General features: G+C 42.2%; 1 protein-coding gene across 5 annotated transcripts in view; it reads right to left on the bottom strand.

The window, feature by feature from the left end:
- Nucleotides 1–25,202, bottom strand: part of dlc1 (DLC1 Rho GTPase activating protein) — a 90,690-nt gene that overhangs the window by 8,638 nt on the left and 56,850 nt on the right. For 3 of the 5 annotated variants that reach the window (XM_038713408.1, XM_038713406.1, XM_038713407.1), the window contains exons 6-10: nt 9,402–9,473; nt 7,649–7,730; nt 6,467–6,530; nt 1,792–3,458; nt 742–921 (exon numbers count right to left, since the gene is read on the bottom strand). In XM_038713408.1, the coding sequence (XP_038569336.1) occupies nt 742–921; nt 1,792–3,458; nt 6,467–6,530; nt 7,649–7,730; nt 9,402–9,473 (2,065 nt within the window). Of the gene's footprint in view, nt 1–741; nt 922–1,791; nt 3,459–6,466; nt 6,531–7,648; nt 7,731–9,401; nt 9,474–14,985; nt 15,106–15,928; nt 16,243–25,202 lie in introns of those variants that run through there. The other 2 variants (XM_038713409.1, XM_038713410.1) reach the window with 2 other exon arrangements.

Raw genomic sequence — 25,202 nt, 5'->3', positions numbered from 1 at the left:
ATTTTATATTTGGACTGTGAAGAGTGTCCAGTGATGTATTGTCCAGTCAACAAAGTTAAGTCTTGTTTATATAAATGCTTTTAGATCAGGGCTTCCCTGTCAAATTACCTATCTAATAAATGTTCCAGAAAAAGAGAAAAATGCAGGAATACAGATGAAAAGAGAAGGCAGAAGTTAGGTTGGAAACGACTGCAGAATCTCTAAAGCAGATACAGTAACAAAGAGGATATTAGGTGCAACTGGATAATCATGAGCAGCATATAAAGTGAGGTCAGACAAATAGTCTACAAGTGGTTGAGAAGGCGGTGGTGGAGGGATAATTGCTGAGGACAGATCTTTCAAGCCCCCAGCTCTTGTAACACCATGCGTGTAAACAGCTATGATTGCCCCGTTGAGAAAAAGACAATGTACACCCCTTCACAGCAATTATGGGCCTGGGAAAAGAATGTGAAACCCAACCTCTGTGGACAGCCGTCACCACACTATACAACTACCTGCAGATGGAAGGGTGGGAGATGGGTGGGATGGAGGGGTAGTAGTTAGATAGATTGCTGAATGGATAAATCCAAGGCATCATGTGCAGGGAACGATTAGCCAGACACAGAAGGCATTTTACATGAAAAACATGCTTTAAGAAAAAACATTGTGTCGAACAATCACCATACAAAATCGCCTTCTCCACAATACGTATACTCTGCATGTCCCTTACACAAGCATTCCATTTTCCTCCAGCCCACTCACCAGCTGAAGCCATGTTTGTTTGTAGGGGTGTGTTTCTCCAGCAGAGCAGTGAGCTGCAGCAGGGACAGCTTCTGGAGCAGATTCATCTGTAGCACAGACTGGCAGCTAATCTGGAGTTGGGCAGAGGCCAAGCTGGGCCGGTGCGAGTTCTGGAAGCTTGGCCAGCGGAGTTTCTGTGGCCTGGAGTACAGGTAAGGAGAAGGAGGGAGCACAAATTGAGATGTGAGAAGAAGATTAAAAAAGGAGCACTATAATGCTTCGGATCTCCGTCATGCTTTTGTTTACACATAAAACTCAAAATAACACACAATATTTGTAGTTTTATGTGCCAAGTGATCAGTTTAGGGATTACAGGGGATTTATGTACACATCAATCAAGGGACTGTCTGAAGGACTAACAACTCTGACGCCCCCCAAATGTAATTATGCCTGTGGATTCCTGAAGGAACAGCAACAGTCCCCATGGAGACCAAGCAGCATTCCAGTGTGTTCAGCGCCATTACGTAAGGAGAGAAGTCTCAGCGTGTCCCCTTGTTTATCCTTTGCTGTCACTTTCTATGCAAAAATCTTTTGTTGGTTCCTGACTGGTTCCTTTCCTATATCCTGACCCACCTGTGCCCGAGGACGAACACATGCTAGTTAGAGAGCTGCTGTCACTTTCTATGGAAAACTCTTTTTTGTTGGTTCCTGACTGTTTGTCTTTCTATTGTTGTCCTTGAGCTTTTCATGGACTAGGGTAATGTTTGGCATCAATTTTATAGAAGAAGACTAAAAGCATGAGATGGTTTAGAAGCAGCAGGTTGAATTATATCTGTTAACGGATCAGTTCACCAACACAACAAGTAGTACAAGAGTAGTATTTAAAAAAAGTTGGAGTAAATAGTCCCTGTGAGGTCTGTGATTACCCTGAGTAACAGGGAGCTTTCCGCCCTTTCTGAAAAGGGTTCATGTTGCTGCTGCTTTTTATCAATTGGGTTTTTTTATGCAGTGAGCACCAGAAAGACAATTTACTGCATTAGTAAAAAGACAGTTTACATTTTCTTTACTGACCTGCTAGTTCTGGTTAGAGATGCCCCGACACCAGAATCTCTCCTCTCTCTCATCCCTTCCTCTCCTTCGCCCAGCGGGTTTCCTGTGCTGTCTTGGTCACTTCCGTTCTCCGTCTCCTCAAGCCGGTTTTGCAGAGGAGAGGACGGGCATGGGGAGGCTGAGTCCAGTGCTGAATCTGAGTCTCCTTCTTCTTCTTCTTCATCCTCCTCCTCTTCCTCCTCTTCACCAGCCACAGCCTCCGACCAGGCGTTAACAAACCGCTGCAGGCCGCTGACATGTTGTAGCACTTCCTCCAGTTTGTGTTCATCCCCCTCTTCCTCCTCCTCTCTCTCAGTGTGGGGGACATTGTCATAAAAACTGAGCCGGCTGTCGACGGAGCCTGAAGAGCCATGATGCTGGCGTCTACTTTGCCGCCCCCTTAGAATCACTGAGTTCCCGTCATCATTCCGATTATTATTGCGTGAACTCCCGTCCTGCAGGGCTTTGGGGAAGGTTCCGGGCTTGTGACCTTCTGGTAAATAGAAGAAAATCATGCCCCCGTCTTCCTCCTCCTCTTCTTCTTCCGCTTGTCTACTATTGTCTCGAACACTGAAGTTGTTCCTGTGGTTCTGCTCATCAACTGTCATCCCATTACTACCTTGACAGGGGATGGGCGGGGCAGATTTGGGTGGGGGTGCTGGCTGTCTACCTGAAGCATGTTGGGGAATGCTGAAAGGATCAAAACCCTCCAAATACATTCCTCCTCTCTTACTAGAGCCAGCCGCTGTGCTGTGGCTGCGAGCGCGAGTCACTGGGCTTGGTGTGCTTACTGCACTACCACTGCTAGCTTCGGACTGGCTGCTCCCAGAGCTTCCAGTGCTGCCGTTGCTGGTTTGAGTGGAGTAGGATACAGAGCGATTCCGGTTAAGTGTCATAGTCTGAGTGGGATTGCGGTGGTGATTGAGGTTCTGGTTGATGTTGATACTGGAGATGTCCACACAGTTGAGCCTCCGCAACTTGTCATCATCTAGACCTTCTTTGATGACAGGACCACTTATTTCTATCTTCCCTCCGCTAGTGCTCCCCTTCTTCTTTCTCTTGGAGGTGGTGCCACTGCGCAGCCGTAGACTCTCCATCCTCTTGAGGAAGCTCTTAGCTCTTGAGCGTGTGCTTTTGCCACTGCCACCTCCTCTGTCCAGACTTCCTCCTAGTCCTCCAATTCCTGTTTTCACATCAAAGGTGAACTGTCCTAGTGTTTCCAGGGGCGATGGAGGCATCCCATCAGACAGGGAGTCCTCATTAGCACATCCTGACCCACCTGTGCCCGAGGACGAACACATGCTAGTTACAGAGCTGGCACGAGTGGCACCAGCTGGTACAACTTCATTTGTCAGGGTGGCAACTTGGCTCTTCTCATCTCCTCTTCCTCCACTCCCGCTGCTGTGGATAGAGCCCACTTCAGGCTGTTCACTGAGGTCAGTCAGCACACTCTCTGAACTGTTGCCTTCACGCAGGGCGAGCTTGCCTTTCTGGGGTACTTGGTCCTTGGGGAATGGGGACGGAGCAGCATCTGTGGACAGTGTGGAAAAAACCTCCAGCTCCTCCATACGGGACCAGCGCTTGCTGTCCCTCTGGAAGGTCCAGCGGCCACTGATGGCACAAGGCTCATCCTCATCGGAGTCCTCACTCTTGATAGGGTAGAAGGAGGGGATAAGGTAGAGGGAGGAAGAAATACCAAAAACAGATGGAAAAAAGAGAGGAAGGGAGAGGAACAGTTAGAAGACATTGTGCACTGCTACGTTTTCCATTTCTCCTCCAACATTCCTCACCTTGGTCCAGGAAAACTCTGTTATGGAATTTATTTTGTAATTGTTGCACATGCAGATTGCCTTCTGCACATTTATGTTCAGTTCCCATTTAGTGGTTAGATTATCATGTCTCATTTGCTTGTCATTAGTGTATCATGTCATAGTATCTGCTTGTTATTATTTAGTCTTTTTGCCTGCTTGTCATTAATTATTATTGCCTTTTATTCACCTTTTTTGTTATTACTAATAATGTGTTTATTTGCACTGGTATGTATTGTCTGTACCGAATAAGCTACCGGATGCCTAAACTTCTTTTCGGATTAACAAAGTATCTAAGTAAGCACATGAAATATATGATATATGATGGATGTCAAATGCCTTCACATCACAAGAACCTTTATATAAAAACAAATAATGAGGAATTGTTCTTGGAAGATATATAACACCAGTGACGTAATAAGACAACAGTTTATAACATTATCTTAAACTGAGGTCTTGTGGTTGAGCATATGACTTGATGAAGCAAAAATATCCATGGTCAGCAAGTAAACACGATTCAGTCACATCATGACTGCATGGACAATAGATGCACAAGACAACGAAAAAAGTGCCCATTACTGAGTCGCATTTATTGTACATACTACAGCTTCACAAATCCAAACACCTTTCCCACAGTTTGGTTAATTTATCTCAGGCTCCGGAGGGACTTCAGGAAATTCCATTATGACCCCCATAGCTCACAAAGCAGCCGGCCAGACTGGGTTCATTCCCCCCTATTGTCTTTATCCCCTCTGTCTGTACATATGCACACACACACACTGTGTGAGACAGTGTCACTGATACACTGCTACTGTCAATCCTTATCCCTTATCCATGACAGAGATATCAACCCTCTTTCAAACATGAACAGACACAAACAAGCTAAGCTTGAAGATTCTTCTTCACAGTTCACCAATCAAAGTGGAGGACCAAAGCTTATAAAACCAAATCACAGCCCACAAGTAAACTACCTCCTTCCCTCCCCAGCTTATAAAGTTGTATCTTTAATCTGAACTCACAAAAACACTCTAAAAACAAATATATGTCAAAATATAATGTTTAAAAAGCAATCTATTTAAACAGCAACCAGAACCCTGCACGAAGATGCCAGGAAATTAACACTTTGAATAAAAAAATTTAGTAGGGAAATGATCAAATCCACAAAATTCATGTTCCACTAGTTGAGTGCCAGCGTTCCTGTTTCACTGCTCACATTGGCTCCACATACAGGCATGATTAATTATATGTTTTGCAGTGGAAACATGATGTAATTTCAAATGAAACAAAGAGTGTTATCTATTACTGTTACATCCAGGGCTTTTTATTAAAGTCAATGATTTCATGAGGACAAAGATTTTCGTAACATTTTCGGATTCCATTGTTGCTTTTAAGTTATGTTGGTTGGAATGTGAGATAACAGTAATATCCTATTCACTGTGCATAGAGAGCGATGACTGACAAATAGAGCGTCAACCATTTATCAACATTCTGCAAACACCTTATCCTCAAACCATCAAAAACTCGGCACTTTTAGCGTCACTTGGAGTCTGCAGAATGAAAACTATTTATTATTACACTTGAATAATAACAGAAAGATGGGAGAGGAAATGTTCAGACATGAGGAGATCAATGCATTCCTAAGCTGTCTATGAGGGGGGTGGGATGACCAATACCCTCTTTGACTCATTTCTGTTGACTCCTGAAATGAAAGGTGCCACAGAAAGGGTCATTCTAATGAATACCACCACACACAGAACAAAGATGTTGCTATGTAGCACTTAAGGGCATTAGGGAATTAAGGTTGATGTGTATAAAAAGGAGCAATTCTTCACAAAGCGACAGTGTTAAGTGTCATTCTGGACATTCCAGTTTACTTGAACGACGCATGGTCTAAAACTGGGGTATTCACAGAATTATCCTCTTGTTTTCAAAGAGGAAAAACACTTTCCAAGAGGCCTGTTTCCTTGAAATTGAATTCTAATACCCCATCCACTCTACTGCGTTTTCAAATTCAAAACGGAGAACGACGACACATTCGCTCAAGCTCGGCTCTCTGATTGGGTCTAATAAGTCATGCAAAGCAGAAACACGATGCTATTGACCGGGTTTTTGACATGGTATTTTTATTAAAATATTCTGTACCGTGCAAATAACACTTATCTGCCTACACTTGTACTGTGCATGTTGGCGTTTCCTTTGCGACGGCTCGCAGTCTGTTTTGTGCCGCCACACTAACGTGTTACATTCAGCTCGTTATTGGTGCATGCAAAAAAAAAATGGTCTGATGCTTCGTCTGTATTTATTAATTCCTTCTCAAAATCTTCTGTAACTATGGAATAGACCATCTGCTTCATGTTTACATTGACATGCACATGCCCAGTGTACCTGAACAGACACTAGATGTGCATTTTAATGTGGACGGAGATCGTATTCATTTTAATTCTCCGTTTGTAAACTAAAATGGAGTAGTGTGGATTGTGCCTCAGTGTGGTGCTGCATATTGCAAGAGTGCCACAAAAGCAGCATATTAATTCCTTTTATGATGTAAGTATAAGATAAGTATGAAGGAAGTATTTGGGGAAGAACGGGAGCACGCCTTGAGTAGGGAGAGGTCCTGGTGAATGCAACCCCTTCATTTATACATTAAAAGCTATCCTCCTTCCCCCTAGGGTCCTCACAGCCCACTTGATATAGAACTAAACCCCAACAGGTGCCTTCTCATTAAACAAGATGAGAGAAAACACAGCTTTGCCTTGTAGCCAAGAGTGAACTGATGGTTGACGTTGTGGTTGAGGAGACATGCAAAGGAGGTTTTCAGAAAGGAGTGGAGTGAATGCGTGTGCGCTTACTCTTTTTCTTTGCGGTGATATCTCCAGTCTCATTAGAGCACACTTGTTGAGGGTGTTCAGTCTCCTGCAAACACAAACACATACACATGCAAAATTGGTTATATTAAAATGGGCTTTAAATAATGTAGCCTCCCGATTTTTTTTGCTTAAACACACACCTCTCATTACGAAGAATATGTATGTTGGAAGAAAGGATGAAAAAACAGAAGAGGGGAAGAGAAAGACAGAGGAGCTTGGTTGAACCCAGGCTGGCTAATGAGCTGCTGAAGGATAATCCCCACATGAGCGAGAAGAGAATGAGAGGGAGACAGAAAAGGAGAATAAAATCTGCTGGAGTGGCGACGACAACTTGGGGAGGGGGCGGAAAGCTTATCCCCTAAGCCACCTGGAGAAGGGGAGTGGGGGTGGTGGTGGGGTCCACCCTCTAGAGAGCTCTTAGAGTAGATCATATAACAATGGGGAGATGAAGGGATGGGAACTGAGGGATAGTTGGGTTTGTAGGGAGGGGGCGAAAGGCTGCCAAAAGAGGAGACATTGAGATGATAGCTGCCAGATGTATGGAGGGACACCTGCTGTACTTTATTACGGAGAGTTGGAATTTGATGAAGGAGTCAACTCCATTAAAGAGCCATTAACCTCCTCCTCATATGCTAATTAATATGGCAGGGGCACTGACCAGAATACAAACCCAGTCCCCTCCAATGATACTTACAGCCATTAAGCCTTTTTTCTCGTGCACAAACTTTGTTTGTATGACACTTCATGGCCGAATATCCTATGTCTGCTACAACATGAAATGAAAGACTGAATGTAAAGAGCATTGCGTGACATTCAGCAGTAAAAGGTAGGAGTATATCTCACTCCTACCTTTCACTTGCCAGGCGATACAAAGGACTCTAATGACTAGGGTAAACACTATCAGCCCCAGAGAAAATAACTGGAGAAGAAGGTATGGGCACAGAAAACTAAATGTAGAGTGGAAAAGGTACAGTACATGGCTCCGTGGTGCTTATCGTGTCATTCTTTCATCTCATCAGCAACTTTCCAAAGCATGCCTCCTTTTGAAGTCATGCCCTCATGGTTTCATTTGGGGGGAAAACAAGAGCTAGAAGAATAAGAGGAATGATGCATAACATCAAAAGAAAGAGAAAGGAAGTATGAAAGTATGACATGTAATCTCACCTGCAGAGAGCCTCGATAGAGTCCCGATCGAGGAAGTCATGGTCTCGGGTGACTGAAGAGATGTCAATGGGAAACAGGGCATCTAAACAGATAGAGTGCGATTAGTATGGGCAGCTCCTTACCTCTGATTGGATCAATGTGATCAGATAGAACTAAAGATACAACCCCTAGCCTTTAAAACACCCACCCACTCAAACACCCACCAGGGCCTTCCGTCCCACCTTCTCCCCCCATACTGCCTTGATGAAAAGCTAAAAGAGGAAGTAGCGTCTTAGCCGACCAAACAAACACAGCTGCAGCTTTCAGACCTGGCAGGCAGGGGGGATGTGGAGCACAGAGGGAGAAAACAGGGGATTGATTGAAGAATAACAATAGGTACTCCACTACTGCTCAGAGGTCCACTTCCTATTCTCCTTTTCGTTCTTTCTCCCTAGTCTACCTCATTAACAGGAGTCACAGCATTAGTGTGTCTTAATCATAAAGAATATTTATGCACTATGGTCTGGTATAGGGATTGATGGATGGATTTTAAGATGTTTTCTGGAATGCGTTGACCCAACCCAAAATGGGAATCTTGCATCTAAACCCCTAGAGGAGATGATGATAAGAAAATGCTATTGAAGGGAGGCCAGCACCCTTAGCCTACTGTACTGGAACAGGCTTATCAGTGTGCTTATCTTTAGTGGGGCAATAGTCTTGACTGTAGAGACAATAGAGCTTGGGAATAGAGCGTGGGACACAAGGCAAGGAAAAATGTGTAATGCATTGACACAAATTTCTACTTGCAAGTGACAAACTAGCGAGGGAGTAAAATCTGCACAGTGATGTGTGGTTTGCATTGTTGCTCTTCATGTATGTATATAACCTGCTTTATCACCTGTTCAGAAACACAATGAGCTTTCCGTTCAAATAGGAAACCTTTCACGGTTAAGTGGCAACAAGCAATGACTTGTTGACAATTGTAACTTGGTCCTGCTGTCATCGTCCTGTAGTTACATAAGGGCAACTGGTCGGCTCATGGTATGCCATAGTATAGTTGGAGTAGCTATATGGAGTGTAAAGAATGTCTGATGTATTTTGGTGAGTGTGTATTTAAAACAGAAGGGTCAAGCAAAGCATTCTTTCTTAACCATTTGATAATGTATGAGTAACTTCTGAGGGTGTCGAAAACATGTTTTATGTTTATATCAACAAGGTCAGAAAGACCTTTGGTCCTCAAAGAGTTACTGTATAGGTTACGTTACAGTTAATGTTTGGAATATTGTACTAAGGTGGGCTAAGTTTTGAGTGGCTTTACTCCTCAGGAATGTTACACTGTGTGTGGTGTGTATGCATGCACAGGCGCAAGTGTGCATGTTGTTGTTTTGTGTGCTTGGCAGAGGACATAGTGGTCTTCTATATGAGCTAAACATCATCACTTGTAAAATATCAAATATCAAAGTGGTGTGTACAGTGACAATTTAATCAGAATTCAAGAAAATGTGTTAATGTTGTTATTAGCTACTTAGCATTAGTAGATCTGCCTAACCAATTTCAGTTCAGAATTTTTCACCTGTTGATGTGGTAAAATAACAGCCTTTCAAAAACTCACAGGCCACTAAAGTAACATCAAAAATCAGTTGGATTATGCCATGATTCCCAGCATATCTGTGACTTTCTCGTAAAATGACAAAGGGATTTATTTTGGCCTTTCTTATCTTTATTATTGCCACTGGGTGCAAGAGTGGGCAGGGTGTCTCATAGGCGTCATTACCTTCATAAAGCTGGGCGTACTGTGGGAACCCTGCTGCTCGGAGCCAGGTACAGGCCTCTTTGGCTTCGATCTCTGCAGAGGAGACAAAGTGGAAGAATACAAAAACATGTTAGGTGTTGCAAGAGAAACTTAAACTGACCAGAAAAGAAAATATAATCAAAGTACACATACAGTAACATACCAAACAGCCTGTAATAACATTGATGATTTACATAAAGCATCCTTGACTAACGAAATCCTCTGACAAAGGCTATTTGCCATCACTAAAGTGTAATAAAACGCAATTTGAAAAAAGTTATCCTGTCAAAATATCAAAGTAAGACAAAACTCTGGAAGTGTGCACTGCAACATGCTAACAGCTTATCAAATGTGAACCCAATGACCTTATTAGCCATCTCACACTCTAAAACTCTAAAGCATCATGTCAGGCAAACTGTGTTAACCCCCTCACACACCAAGTCTGAGGCACTTCAGCTCCTTATGCAGGTATGGCAGTGGTTTTCGTTGTACACAAAGAGATCTCCAATAGAAAACATCTGTATGGAGCCTTTTCCCATTTGCAACATAGATATAATGTTTTGAAAATGCTTATGTTTGATTTCTGGGTTAAATTTTTTTCAAATATACAATGTCTTGTGAATGCAGTGCTGCCCTCTAGGTTCCGTTCAGTTCTGATGCCAAACTGAAACATTTAAGGAAGCTCTGCTGGTTACGCTGCTATAGGAAACAGTGCTAGACATACATATCAGATGTGTAAGTGTCTATCAACGCCATTACTGGAGTCGAACATGTTCACAACGCCTCACCAACACTGCCAGACAAACTATTCCATAACCCTCTTTAAACATAAGGTGTGACATATGGGTTTGTTATGCTAAGTCCTGACTGTTGATGTCCACTGTATTAGAGGAGCCATGGCGATATCTCCCAATTATCTGTGAAAGTCCTTTAGTTGACATATGCCAAATGGCTGCCCACATCCCCAGCCTCTTCCATTGCTCAATCACCCACATAGCAAGCAGTTTGTAGAGAAAAGACAGAAGGAAACACGTTTCCAGGCCTTGAAGGAGCGGACAATTTCTTCTTTAGTGGAATGACAGCAAGTACAAATGTAGCACAACCTTGAGAAAAACTTGTAAACCAAACTAGTAACACAAAGGCAGGAAAAGACACTGGTAAACTATGTGTGAAAGTGACAACATATTGAATGACTGCTAAACATGATAGCAAAATTCTTGCTAATCCCGTTACCAATGCAAAAACTGTGAATGAAGTCTAAAGTTCAGGCAGGATAGGTAGAAGTTTTGATTTGAAATTATGTTTTGCATTAACACATTAGAGTAATGTCCTTTACACTTTTAGTAGGAGTGCTATGTTTAGCTGAGCGTGACTGAGATAATAGTAACCCCCGGTAAAGAGACACAGAGTAGTTTATTTTATCTTCGAAACACCAGTCTGGCAGTTCCACTTCATTTCAAGGCTAAATTACACCAAGGAATTGTTATTTTTTTTTAGCTCAAGCTCAAGAACAGCAGCATAAAATGACAGCAGACTGTGCCTGCAATGAAGACTTGTATTTTGGTGGAGAACTACAGAGATAAAACAAAGGTATATGTGTAAAAAAAAAAGTCAAACAAGTGAGACACGAGCTATTGGGAATTGACTTGACGTGGACAAATGAAAGGTAACCATAAAGTTTTGTCAGCCAGACAGAGCGGTCAGAACAACACTTGCACACTACTGCTGCAAAGTCTAGGCTCAACTATACATGAGCATTTACATACCAACAACAAGCCTAGATGGCAGACAAACCCACTAACAACAAGGTGTGATGCGACCAAGACAGGGTCTCCCCTCTGCCACTGCACTCCTGAAGCAACCACTGTGACACCAGCATGCATGTGTCAAAAGACACATTAACAACTATATTTTAACACTATTTTATTTGACAAACGAGATCTATTTTTTCTTGTGGATGTGAAACGGTATGTCTCAAAAGCTGTGTGTTTGGTGGGTGTGTTGAGCCTAGTATTTTTGGAGCATAGTGAACCCAGAGGAACGTAATTATACCAACATTCTTGAAAGCAAGCACTGCGCAGGGCTAGAGATTCTTGTGTTTGCTTGTGTATCTATGTGTGTGTAAGTGTGTGCACATGCAAGTTTGTGTGTGTTTGCAAAGCCCAACCTCATGTTTAAAGACAAACCACTCCAAAGACAGTAAAGCCATTGAAATGCAAATTAGACATACAAACACATGGTTAGCTTTCCACCCCCAAACCCCAAAATGAGGGCTACGGGATCCATTAAGTGCCTTTGGAGGGAAGCTATTCAGTGACACACCCCATAGGGCTACAATGTGTGTCAAATCCACTTTACGGTAACATAATTTGGACTGTATCTAATGACAACAGGATTCACCATGCAGGTGGATAAAACTGAATATTTGTCAGTGCACCTCTTTGTGTCTCCATTCATTCACAGAGGAGCAAGGATATTTTTCTATCTTTTGTTTGGCTGCAGGAAGTAGACAGGGGCATGGGCATCTGGCACAAACAACCTAACAATAGAGTCGCACACACATACAATCTTGTGTATCTGGAATTTTAAAAAGTTGGATCAACAAAGCCATATAAGAGGTTTACAAGAATATCCCAGACACTCCAGTCACATCCCACCCAAACCTTTCTATTTTTGGTTGCTTCGATAACTTCAGATTCATTAGTATATTTTATTTTTTATTTTTCTTCCCTCACTGTCCACCCCAATTCCTTAGCCCTCGCCTGGGAACTACCTCACTTCCTCTTCCTGCTTCCCTCACAGGAAGACAGCCGAGCACCGACCACCCGGCTGTAAGGCACTGCCTTCGTTTGTTCCTGGCCAGATAATAGGCGGGGAGTCAGCCAAGAGAAACACTGGCTCCGGTGATTGTATGTCCTTACCAAATGTCCTTATGGTTAAAAGCAGCTACAAAGCCACACTGGACAAATGTATGTCAATCACTGACTTATCCTCAAATAGAAAACTGAAGTTTACTACCATGATAATATGGTGATATTTACATATACATGTGCCAAGTTGGCTGAAGTACAACAGATTACAAATGGGAAAGGAATCAGGCAAGCACCAAAGTCTCAAAGCCAACTGCAGTACTGAAAATAATACTATTTATGCCACAGTTCACCACACATTTCCTTGTGTGCAGTGTACTTTTTGAAGCAGCCCTTTTGCAACACATTCATTTTCAGGTTTAGATTTAGTTTATTTCATGTAGTAACAACTGTTAGCAAGTGCAGATAAATGCAGTTATTACAAAACACACACCAATCCACAAGAACCATGTCAGCCTTTTTTCATTTTGACCCCCTAGACTGCAGGCTATGAGCTATAAAAGCAGCATAAGCATGTTATTCCCTGACAGCTGGATAGGTTCATATGTGAATATGAGTACAGACCAGACCAGATCTTCTGGTCCTGATGAGAGGGTCACACGGGATGTCTAAAATATGTCAGGTGGGACAGAGAGACCGATGGATATGTGGCTAAAACTAAGCTAGCCTCACAGGAACAAGTTCCCAGGAATAATTGGTGAGCTGATAATTTAACTCAATATATTACTGTGTGGAGTGAAATTCAGACAGACCCTCTCAGTTGGAATGGAAAAGTACAAGCCACGCATTAGTTCTGGCTGATGCGAATGAGCAAAAACAACACAGTGAGACACACTCCTTCTCAGTGGGAAAGAAAGATGAGAGCGATTATCAGCGATAACATAAGAGCAAAGCCGATGCTAATAGAGATTTTATATGGATCACAACTGGCTTTTCTCCTGGATTTTGGCCAAAGCTGAACTGGTGAGTGGCCAGTCAGGATTAAGCTTCACCCACTGCCCAGCAGTATACTAAAATTATCCATCAGTATTTTCTTTGCTTTCCTTCTCCCTGCTCTCAGCCTCATCTCCTCGCCCCTCTCTGCTTATTTCAACTCTGCTCAGCCCCTCTCTTCTCTCCTTTCCTGTGGCAGGAAATTCTCACAATTGCCGGCCAAAGTTTCCCTCCATCGCAGGAGGCAGCGGGGTCTGGCTTGGCCGAGTCTGAAGGCTCAGCTCCAGCGGGAGTTTGTCAGCAGCACGCAAACAAAGGATGCTGCCTCCCACCTCAAAGACTCTGCTATATACACAGCAAACTGGAGGTCAAGAGTCTGAATACAGTTATCACTGGGGCTGGGTCTTTGAAGTTGGCAGATAGAGAGGAATGCTTGTCTAACAACTGAATTGAGGTGGCTTATCTGGAATTACCCGATCATTGCTGGGTCTTAAAGTGCCGATTGTAAAACAACCCAAAAGGCAGGGAGACGGTTCTTATCAACTCCAGGTCCGGGTGGGTCACTCTGAAGGAGCGTCAAAGTGGGTCTAGACAGGTGATGTGATAAACCAGGCCAGACATTGTGGCACAGCAGTAATCTACAACAAGCAAAGCCAGGAGCCTGGTTGCTGCTGTCCTTGTCACTGCTGAGGTGACAAGGACAAACTGTGTTCGTGAACTTGAAGAATGTGATGTTTCTGACAGATTCATAATCTGACACTTTGTGAAACTATTTCATCAATGGTCGCAATGCTTGAGGACAGCATCAGGACAACTGGAGACAACAGTTAACGTGACCAATGTAAAATCCCTCCAGCACTCTACTGGAATGCAAAGAGGGACGATAAGAGATTTTTTTCCTGGTGGGTATTAGGTTTTGTGATTCCGTGGTTGAGACAGCTGGTGTTCCCTGAGAAGGTCTGGCTGTTAGCTAAGTGAGACGATGCCAGGAATATCACCATCTGGCTGGCCTCAAGCTATGCCCTGTTCACCCACACACACACACACACACACACACACACACACACACACACACACACGAAAGAATGATGAGGTTACAACCATGGTCTGTTCCAGTTATCTACTACCAGCCGGGGCAGGCACGAATGCACGGACACATACGCATGCAAACACACAGCTGGCCCAGATGGATCATCGCAGAGCTAACCCCAAAGGCCCCTGTGCTCCGCGAAGAAAGATTTATGCTCACACAGAGGGCCCTAGCTGTGGATCAGGTGACCAGGCATATTCAAAGCCTCTGATAAGCTTTCCACTGCCAGATGACAACCTAACTATCCTTTCTTTAACAGATCCCAGGACAGACCGGTACCTTCAGCAGAGTGAAGGTAAGAGAAAAATGAACATGTGCGTCTCCTCACAGGACATGAAGAAACAGTGTGCCAGCTGGATGCAAATCTTTCAGATAAGGCCCCAGCTCACTTCCTGTTTCACAAAGAGTGCCAATGAAGTGCGTTTCCTTTATTTGCTCTTCTCCCACCACAACCACCATCTACCTACTAAACCGCTAAACCATCTGATCCCATCCCTGATAATGGATAAATAAACTGTGAATTAAAGACACGTGCAGTAGGAGAAAAACTACAAAAAATAGTGGTTCCTAAAATCTGCTTAAATGGACTTCTCTTCTGTTGCAAAAAATACTTTATTAAGAATGTGTGGATGTATGATGTCAGTGTCATACAAGTCTCCATGTTAGTACTTACTGTAAGTATTGCTCATTCAGCTTGCATCATGTTGTCTATGAGTGTCTTTGAGCACGTTTTAGAGGTAATATGACTCATGTGACCCTTGCTGTGCTCATATCCGTTCCAGACCTGAGTTGGCTGATAAGGAGCCATGTGTTGGAGTAGACAGTTAAAACAGTTGAGAGGAAGACCCTAAGCCCACAAATCAAGTTAAGTCTGGCAGCACGGGACTGACAATGGCATTTCATACAGCCACAAAACATCCCCTCAAATTCCCCGGTTAGCAAAAGGTCGGCAGTCAGGCAAAAGGCACAGGCAGTTAAACAAACCAGAGGCACTGAGATGGCAGAAATGTCGCGGGCCGGTAGGATGCCTTCTGATAATCTTAAAAGACATTAAAAAGGACTTATAGGCTGAACATTCCAGTTCACCACCTTGTTTCCACAACACGGATCCAAGTTTCATCCAATTCAAACCGTGAATATGCGCCAGTCTGCCGGTTGCGCCCGACGATTGTGCGCGTAAAAGGGAGTTTTTAAATAAAGATGTTTATTAAGCCAGAAAAGCACAATCCGTAGGCTCGTGCCTAATTTTCGAAAACCTAAAGGTAAACGTGGGGGGTTTCCATTGAATTGTGAACAGGAGAGGGGACGTTGGAGACGTGGAGTTATGCGCAAAGCTGGGAGATTTCTTATCTGACAGCCCGCAGCGTTGCGCCTTAAAGACGACTTAAAGAGTGTTTTACTTTACGGCAAAATTCAAGAAAACATTCAGAGTCTTAAATACTAAAATTAACTAAAAATAAGAACATTGCAGACTACTAATTACGCTAAGTTAAGCTATAGTTATCCTGGATAAACAGGAAACCGCTTGAATGTATGGACACATTTGACTTTAAACAGAAAACCATTAAAAATAATCGATTTCAACACTTAATTTAATCATTATGGAATTGACTTACGTGTTAATATCATGTTTTATTGTCTCGGTCGCGCCAGCCTCTGCATAAAACTAAACTCCTGGCTGCGCCCCGGCAGGATAGACTGCCCAGTCACGTCTACTCCACCGTTAAGGCGAAGTCCGCATGATAAATCCAGTGGAAAGAAATCTCAAACTACACAGCCGGTTGCAAATGTCCTCTGACCGTTGCGCTAGACAGTAAATCCATGGTTATAATTTGATTTGGTTGAGATAAACAAAATCCTTTAAAATCCTTCCAAACACTGAGTCCCTGAATGAAGCGGACCCCAGCAGGAATGTGAATGGAGAGTAGTGTGATTCAAGCTTTAGGAATGGGCGACTCTGCCGTGGCTCCACCCCCACCAGCTCCGCTGCTCCCCACCTGATAAGGAGCTGGAGACACACAGATCCACGCAGAACAACCTCAGCAGGTCATGTGGAGAGAAGAAGTTTACAGCAGTGTCATAACAGTGTGTTGAAGCGCACTAATAATGAAACCAAGGCGCAGTTTTTGATTTCTGGTCTACACGTCATCTATAAAGTGTTGATTTTCCGTTTCACTTGTTATTAATATCATTAACTTACTTTACTCATCCTTAAAAATATATGCTTTACAAATGTACCCATTACCCATATAAAATCGAAAGGGATTAACTACACTCCCCAGGGTTCCCCTCTATTCTCGTCTGAGCCTCAACCACCTCCCCTAATAGGCAGCAACTGACTCTGGTCAGGTTGGTAGCCAGTTTGCATATCATTAGAAAATACTGGAGGCGACTGAGAGACGCTCTTTTGTGACGCCAGATTAGTCTGAAAAGCGCAAGTGGTGCAGTGAAAAGAGAACAGTTGCAGGTACGGTAATGCCTTTGGTCCTGCCCTTATCCATGGCGCATGACGCACGCAAACCAACTCAGGCTGACTAACAGCACATCTAGTCCTGAATATGGGGCTGATTTGAGGAAGTCTTGATGATGTAAACGCTGTGATACCACTATACTTTGATCACACTTTCTAAGCATCTACAAAGAAAGGCAATTACTATTATTAGATGGCCTAATTGCTGTAGCAATAAGATACATCTAAATTTGGTTTTCTTGATATCCCTGAGGGTATACAGGGCAAGATCTTATTAAAATGTAATTTATAAGTATGTATTTTTAAGTCAGAATGAAATGGTTTTGGCATATATTTTCCATACAATCTATGCCTCGTGGATAGAAAAGGTGCCGATGCCTTGCTGATATTTTTCAGATTTAAATGTATTTGTGTGCCTGTGTGGGGAATGGTCACAGGTTACTCATTTATAATTATTCTATTTCAAAACAGCCCCTTCTTCTATTATCCTCAGCGGCTTTTCATCCACAGTTTTCCAAGAACTCCTTGAGCACTGTCAGTGTTTGGCACCAGCCAGCTCTGTGTTATTGCCATGGTAACACACAGGCACTGAGATGGTGCAAAAATGGAGAGCGGACGAGTCACTATGTGGCAGGGAAATACATGTAATCCAAAGCTTGGACTGCGAGGGAGGAAAGGATGATGCAGAAAATTATGCCTAATTCTGTGCAGTCTGTTGTTGGCTACAATAACAACAACAGCCTGTTGTGTTATTCTACAAAACATACTTTTTTTTCAAGTATGCCTGCATGATGCATCAGTATTTGTGTTCTGTATAGGGGTCCTGGAAAGCCCAGGCAATTTCTCTTTATGACTTTTCCTAATTTTAAGACAACAGCACATAAATATGATTTTGAACTGATGATTCAAAAGTCCGCTACAGAAAAGAACCCATTACTTCTGTTTGGGGTCTTAGAGACTCCCGCTGTAAAACCTGGTTTAATACATGAATTTTCACATACTTTATGTCTGCAATTGTTGTTGACAGTACTTTCTAAGCAGCTCTGCCCCTCCCAAATCCCAAAATAAGTCTACTTGGATTTCTGTTATGGTCTCTGGTCTAACAGAGAGATAGACCTCTTTGGTGTGTAATTGACTCCAAACATAAGCAACTTCATGATGTAGGATGACATACTGTCTGTGGGTGAAACAAACAAATATATGTATATATTTCTTTATGTATAATCCATATAACACACAAAACAAGAAACATTTCCATATATATAATAATGCAATCTAAAAAGTCCAGCAAAGTTTTCTGATTTTCTGACTTAGATCAAAAATTATTCCATGAAAAAGAAAGGAAACAATATTGTTAATCTGAAAGTATTCAATATCAACTCTCAGTACCAGACAGTTTTCAACACTTAATGCTACAGACACATTTTGGCGAGTACTGAAAAAGTACTGAATTTTGCTATTTATAAGCATATCCAGCTAAAGCATATAAGCATTATGTCATCAGATGAGCACTAATATCAGTGCTTAAATATCACATAATACGCCAATGGAAAACGTGATCTTATGAGCTCATGAACTGAGGAAAACCTCTTGTGATTTTTATCCTAAATCTGTAACCTGAAGGGAGGGACAAATATAATTATGGTCTGTTAGTGTGTGTGTGAGAAAGAGAGAGGGAGAGAACGCAAAGAGAGGAAGGAGAGATGAAGAAAGATTACCAAACAAGGCCAAATCCCCAAGCCACAAAACCCGACCACCCAGAGGCTGCACCCAAAACCCCAACCCAAAGCTACCCTCGGCTGAGATGGGTCAACAACCCTGTGCAGAGTTGATGGGGTTTGCACTCTCAAGTTGTTTTGTGGTGATAAATACACAATAATGCCAGCGATTGTTGATGAATGTGTGTGGTAAAGTGTGAGAGATCAGACAAGCAGACAGCCACTGCTGCCAGTTGCTCTGGGGCAAATGAGTGTGTCTCTTTAGAGTGTCTACAGTTTTCATTCATCAAAGCTCGCCCGAGTCAGGCGCTTGTTTGGCTTATGATTCAGATACAGATCAAATGCACACAAGTATAATGAGGACTTTGGACAAAAGAGAGGAAACGAGAAGATGCATAAGTGTTACAGTAGGCAGACAAATGGGATTAAGCTTGCATTAAATGCAACTTTTCCTTAGAAAGGAATACAAAAAAAACACTTTTACCTTTAAGACATATCATAAGGGAGGTTCAGTGGATTATCTTGTGATTCATAGTACATTTTACTCATGTCTTTGTTCTAAATGATCACTTCTATTTTTAAACAAAAAAAAGCCCGGTTGGAAAAACAAAATAAACCACTGACATTTGATTTGAAAAAAAATTTGGCCTTGTATGCTCCATCAACTTGTTGCTGCTAGGTTGCTGGGTGAAGCTACTGTTGTGGGTTGTACACTTTATAATATCACGTCTGACCCCGGGACAAGGATGGAGGCACTGGAAAAGCACATTAGAGAAAGTGAGCACACACACACAAAAAAGAAAAGAAGTACTTTACTTGGACATAGATAGCTGGAAATAAAGAGACAATGGAAAGGATTAAAAAAGACAGACAAACATTCAAACCGAACAGATTGTGAGAGAAAGATTTCCCCCTGCCTTGGACGGCCCTCCTCTGGGCTCGCCTTGGGGTTTACGCTCCCCTCTGCACTACACTACCATTCCTAACCACAAACAGCGGGGCCAGGTGAGGGTCACGGGACTGTCAGTCCAACACAACACACACACACACACACACACTTACACACACGCACACACACACACACACACAGACACACACACACACACAGCAGTGTCAACAAAGACTTAAAAAAGTGATAATCAAATTATGGGAAGCAAAGGTCATAGTGGCCATCCTGAAATAGAGATGGAAATGTTAGTGTGTGTGTGTGTGTGTGTGTGTGTGTGGGTGCGTGTGTGTGTGTGTGTGTGTAAGTGTCTGAAGGGCTACAATCTAACAGATCTTTTGAGTGGCTGAGATAACAAGGCCATAAAGATGCTTGACACAATCAGTGGGTAGGTCATAAAGTAACCAATAACAGGGAAGAAAGTGGTATTTATGTATTTATTACAACACTACTTTCTCAATATACTGTGTGTGGGTGTTTGTGTGTGTGATTTTGTTTTATTCAGGGGCAAGGTGCTGTCACTGCCCTTGGATCTTGAATCTAAATGCTTCCAATGACAAGCGTGTGTCCCCTGCCTTTCACTGATGCAGTCTGAGATAATGAATGTAGCTGCTGTGTTTGTGTGTGTGAAAGAAAAAGAGACAGAGTAGAGGGGGGGGGGGTAATCTTTTCATAACAGGAATCTCCAGAAATAGCTCATCCATGGTCTTTGCCCAATAAGACACTGATTAAAGAGAGAGAGAGCGAGAGAGAGGGAGAGAGCGTATGTGCTTCCATACACACAATGGCCAGGAGGAAATGTAGGGAGACAGAGGCCTGGACCAGCACACACACAAACACACACACACAAACAAAGGAAGTGTTAAGCAGACAGCAGACCAAATGCCTCGCCGACACCCTCTCCGGGCTTTGATGGACTGGCCACGATGACAATAGAGGCAAAAGGCTGACACACACACACACAACAAAAGCTTTACATTGTACCGTCCATTTATCAGTAAAGTTTTACTTGTCGACCACAGCAGTAAGGGTCTATTTAAGTTATGGCACAAGTATACAAACACTAAAGCAGGATAAATTAACCATTGAAGGAGGGTTGCTGAAGATTTGCATTATCCAGGGATAATGGGCTGGAGTGAAGAGTCTTGTGTGTGGTTTTGTCTGTACGTCCACTTGCATATGCACGCACACATTACTTCAGGGTGGAAGTGCATTTTAAAGAAAACAAATTGAATCAAGCTTCACAGTAAAGCTAAGCTAAGTGCTAAGTTTAAGGTAGCCTAAATAGCCTCCCCTTGATTGATTTTAAATCTTCACACCACATACATTTCCCCTTGTAAAACACCAAAGAACATTATTAAAAGTAAGCCTAAAATTATGCCTTTATGTCTGAAAGAGACAAAGTCAACTGCAGATGCTGAATGAGTACAGATCTAGTTCTAGGCGCTGTTTGTGCACTTCTGCAAGGTATGTCAATTGATCTCACTGTACACAAAAATCACATGAATACACACATGCACATTGCATGAATTCAGTCTGGCTAATGTTATACTACATGATCAGAAAGCCAGAAACTCGACTGCAAAAAGTCCTGCGTGTGTTAAGTCTCCAACACTGTTCCAGTCCTCTTGTTAATGTTTCTCCTGGAAGTTTATTGTTTAATATATAGCTGCATATCTCCAATAGCTGTTACACTTGCAACAAGTCCATGTAGAGGACAAAAAGGAGACACAGAAAGACACATGTAGATGTAGACTGGGTTTACCCATAAACCTAAAGATTAATGATAATGTATGGGTTTATAGTTGCATTTTAGATACTAGTATCTTGTTTCTAGTATCTAAAACCCAGCCCAGGACCTGAGCCTGACCAGGACCAATTGCATTACAGCGGGTCTTGGGCCTGTGTGTCAATATGTCCAACATAGAGGTGATCTGTGTGGACTCTCAATCAGCCCTGATCATTTCATCATTCATCAGAACCTGCTGAACACTCAGGTGACTGTAAATCTGGGGAAGGCAATTTATTTCAGAAACTTGTTTTTGTAATAATTATTGACATCAGTCAATAAATCAAATGCTCTTACACAAAAAATTAATAAATCCTTTTTTCTGTGGCTGTTGCATGACTGTAATAAGCACAGCCTTGCCTCTCTACGTACCTACCTGTGAGCATTCATGCGTGCCCGTGCACTCATTGCGCTTGACAATGTGTTTTGGGGTAGTAGCTTTGGAAGGAGGCCTGAAGGGAGGGGGTGGGATCTTTTTGATCTGGTTGTCTCTTGCTAGTTCTCCAACATCACCTACCCTAGCTTTAAATCACGGTTTCCTGTAAAGCGCTACTATATGTGGTTTCTGCTCAACCCTGCCTTTCAGAGAATAGCAGAGAGACTTATTGGCCAACACTAATGTGTATGTGCTAAAGCAAACAGTGTGTAAGTTAACATCTACACAAGTACATTTAAACACACACATAACTACACACATGTACAAGGACAGGCGCTTTTGGATCTACACATGCCTGTTTTCTCTACCAGATATCATGTATTTCACCCACAAACAGGGATATTGCAAACAGAGTAAAATCAGAACAGGTATGAAACAGTATTACTGTAGTTTATTACATTATTCTGTATATAAATTTGCTCTTCTGTTTGTTCTTTTATAGTATTTAAAGTTCAGTAAAGTAGCCACAACGTTTATGAAACAAAGTCACTAGTATCTTGCAGACGTTTTTTTTTATTTACAAAGAAAGCTCTAAATCCCGAGGAAATCCACTCATCAGCAGCCCTTTCTGTAATGTCCTGATCAAGACAAAGAAGCCTGAAAAAGACCCACACGCACACAGCTCTAGATTATTGCTCATATTTTTCTTATTAGTCATGCATGGGGAAAGCAGATTAGTGATGGTTTGTTTAAGGTGTGAGAGGGATGGCAGAGGAAAAGCAGAACCAGAGGGCAACTGTTACATTCGGTGGATGAAAAAATGTAAAAGGAGTAAGCATCATGTGTCCAATAAAGTTGGCGAGATGAGATTGCAGAGAAATAAAATAGAGAAGGCAAATACTGAGAGGACACACAACATAAATAAAATGTAAGTAGAAATGCTGTAAGACTGAAAAACAACATTTTATGGTAAAGTGCAGTTGTTCCTGGCCTAAAGTGAATGAAACAGGCTGATCTGATTTATTTCTACAGGCTTTAACACTGGGGAAAAGGCATTTCAACACATAAAGAGTTACTGTGTGTGTGACCATGTTTTCTAAGAATTACAAGAGGTGGAGGTCTGCTTGGGAAACCCACTGAACACTTGGGGAGTGGTTAATGATGCCAACCATATGGCTGCAAAACGAACACAGCAACATTTTGAGCTGCACTGCAATGCCTGGAAATTTCCAGAATTCCTATTCCAAACCAAGTGAGGTTTAATAATTACTGTTTGGAATAAAATTGTGCCCCACAGTGCATGGTTTTCCAAACACATTCATCAAATACATCAAAATAATTCAAACAAGATCGTGTCTTATTCATCCTATATGACTTTAATGTTCACAAAACTAGCACCGAAGTACTGTTATTTAAGAAACGGCAGTTTTTCTGTCCACCACACTTTCAAACCCTAAACCTTTGCTTTCCATATTAATGCTCCCTCTCTTGTCTTGGATATTCAAAATGAAAAATTTAGCAATTAGTCAGTTCAGTTTATACATGGAGTATAATATCCAAAGGATACTGTATATTCCCGTCTTTTAAGCCAATATGGACAGGAAATCCTGCTCAGAAAAAAATGTCCCCTTTTCAAAGTTGAACATCCACAACTCCATCTGCTGATGAAGATCATGTGATATGATTAAAGGCTTCAGAACAATTACTAAATTGACCTTGAGGTAAGATTGTTTTGTCAACGACGTCTTCCCTGCTTTGACTGTTACCACATGTATCCCGCTGGGCTCTAGTGGGAATTTTGCCCCATTAAAGCGAGGTTTGAAAGAATTATTCTTGGACAAAAAAGTAATGACAGCGGACCCTAAGAATGTAATGGCTGTCATCTGTCATCATGATGAACTGTTCTTGATACAGGCATACTTGGCATACGACCGGAGGAGTTGGCATGGGTGTCAAACGTATGCCAGCTACCTTTCAGCAGCAATGAATCATTGGGCCTTGGGTGCAAGATTTAAGTTGCAATGAGATGACGAGCCCTACGGCGATGTTGTGGAGGGTTAAGTGTGTATAAAAGGAGGAACAAGGTGGGAGTGGATGTATGTGAAAACGAGATGGGAGATATTTGACATCAGGGTGAAACAAGTGGGGCACGTGTGTGCTTGAATGCATGCCTGTTTTTTCTGTTTGAGTGGTATGTTATTATCTTTTAAATAGATGCTGTGTGTCCTGCATCTGCACAACCATACTGAGGTGTCCAATAACACCGTTAATTTTCTTTCCTGTTTTTGAATTTTATCGTGGAGTCCTAGACAAGTGGAGCAAAGACCAAATTCCAAAGTACCATATGTCCATTCTCTCTATGCAGAATCAGCCATTGAGTAACGCAGGAAGTTGATGCTTTAGTATTCCCTGCCCTGACCCGTAACCTCCTTTGAACCCTGACCTCTAGCAAGCCACAAGACAAACCATGCAGACATCCAGGCTGTCATGACAAACACAAACCAGGTTTAGCCAGGAGATAATCTCTGATCTAGAGGCTTCTTTACAAAAGTGCACCTAGCAGGTTTGAATTTCAGGGATTTCTTCCAGCTCCTGTGTCTTGCGTTATTTTTCACATGATAAGATGAGTGAGTGTGCTACCCCAGATCAAAGTCAGATAAAAGGCAGACCCACCATGACAAACCCTATGTCAAATCCAAAATCAATTTATCTCTCTTGCAGAAAACCTTGATAAACTGATAATGATTGAAACCTATTTTTTTAAGATGAAAAATCTTGTTAATTAAAATCTGCTAGTAATTATTTAAAACACATTTCGTTGATCTGTTTAATTCATTTCATTTCCGATTCATTGTTGACCTCTGGTATATCTTAACATTTCTGAATATGGAAATTATTGCTGAACTATGCATTTACTGCATATGCGTGTTGAATTTTCTGTGTCGAGCCTACGGTGTAGGCTATGCACGTACCCACGCCTTTGTGAGCATATATACTTGTGCATTGGTGTCTGCGTCTCTCTGCAATTACACTGCCATAACAATAGTTGGTGGTGGGTTTCTATGTTCCACAAGAAGATTCTACTTCTTCTTTGGTGTAGGTTACAACAAACAATGGTGACTGAAACTGAGCAGAGTGTTGGAGTTGGTGCACTTCAGGCTACAGCATAGGGTACACGGCTACTCGTGGGCTACGACATACCTACGGCGTAGATTTGACACAAAGTATGAATTGGCTTTAAGACACACTATGTTATATGCCTCAGAAAATAAGCAATAATTTGCATACTGACAAAATGCACAGTGCTTGAGTACTTCCAATGATTGGTATTCTTCTCTTCCTCCAGTTAAAACACTTGAGATTTAAGTGATTTATTTCTTTGTGTACTTTTCTGTCCTTCAGCTTTGGATTGACAAATTAAAGTAGGAGGGGAGACATTAGCCAGTGGATATTAAATCATTACTCATGTGACAACCTTGACCTGCTAAACAAGAGATGGACATGAGACTCATAAGACAAATGCCTTACAGATGGAGGGATTTATGAGATTAGGGCAGAAATAATTTTTTGTGTGTGTCTGAGCAAACCTAC

This window comes from Micropterus salmoides, unplaced genomic scaffold, assembly GCF_014851395.1.
Source record: "Micropterus salmoides isolate LMB-PRFRI ecotype aquatic unplaced genomic scaffold, ASM1485139v1 Ms_hic_scaffold_12, whole genome shotgun sequence".
NCBI lineage: Eukaryota > Metazoa > Chordata > Actinopteri > Centrarchiformes > Centrarchidae > Micropterus > Micropterus salmoides.
This window is presented reverse-complemented; position numbering and strand designations above follow the sequence as displayed.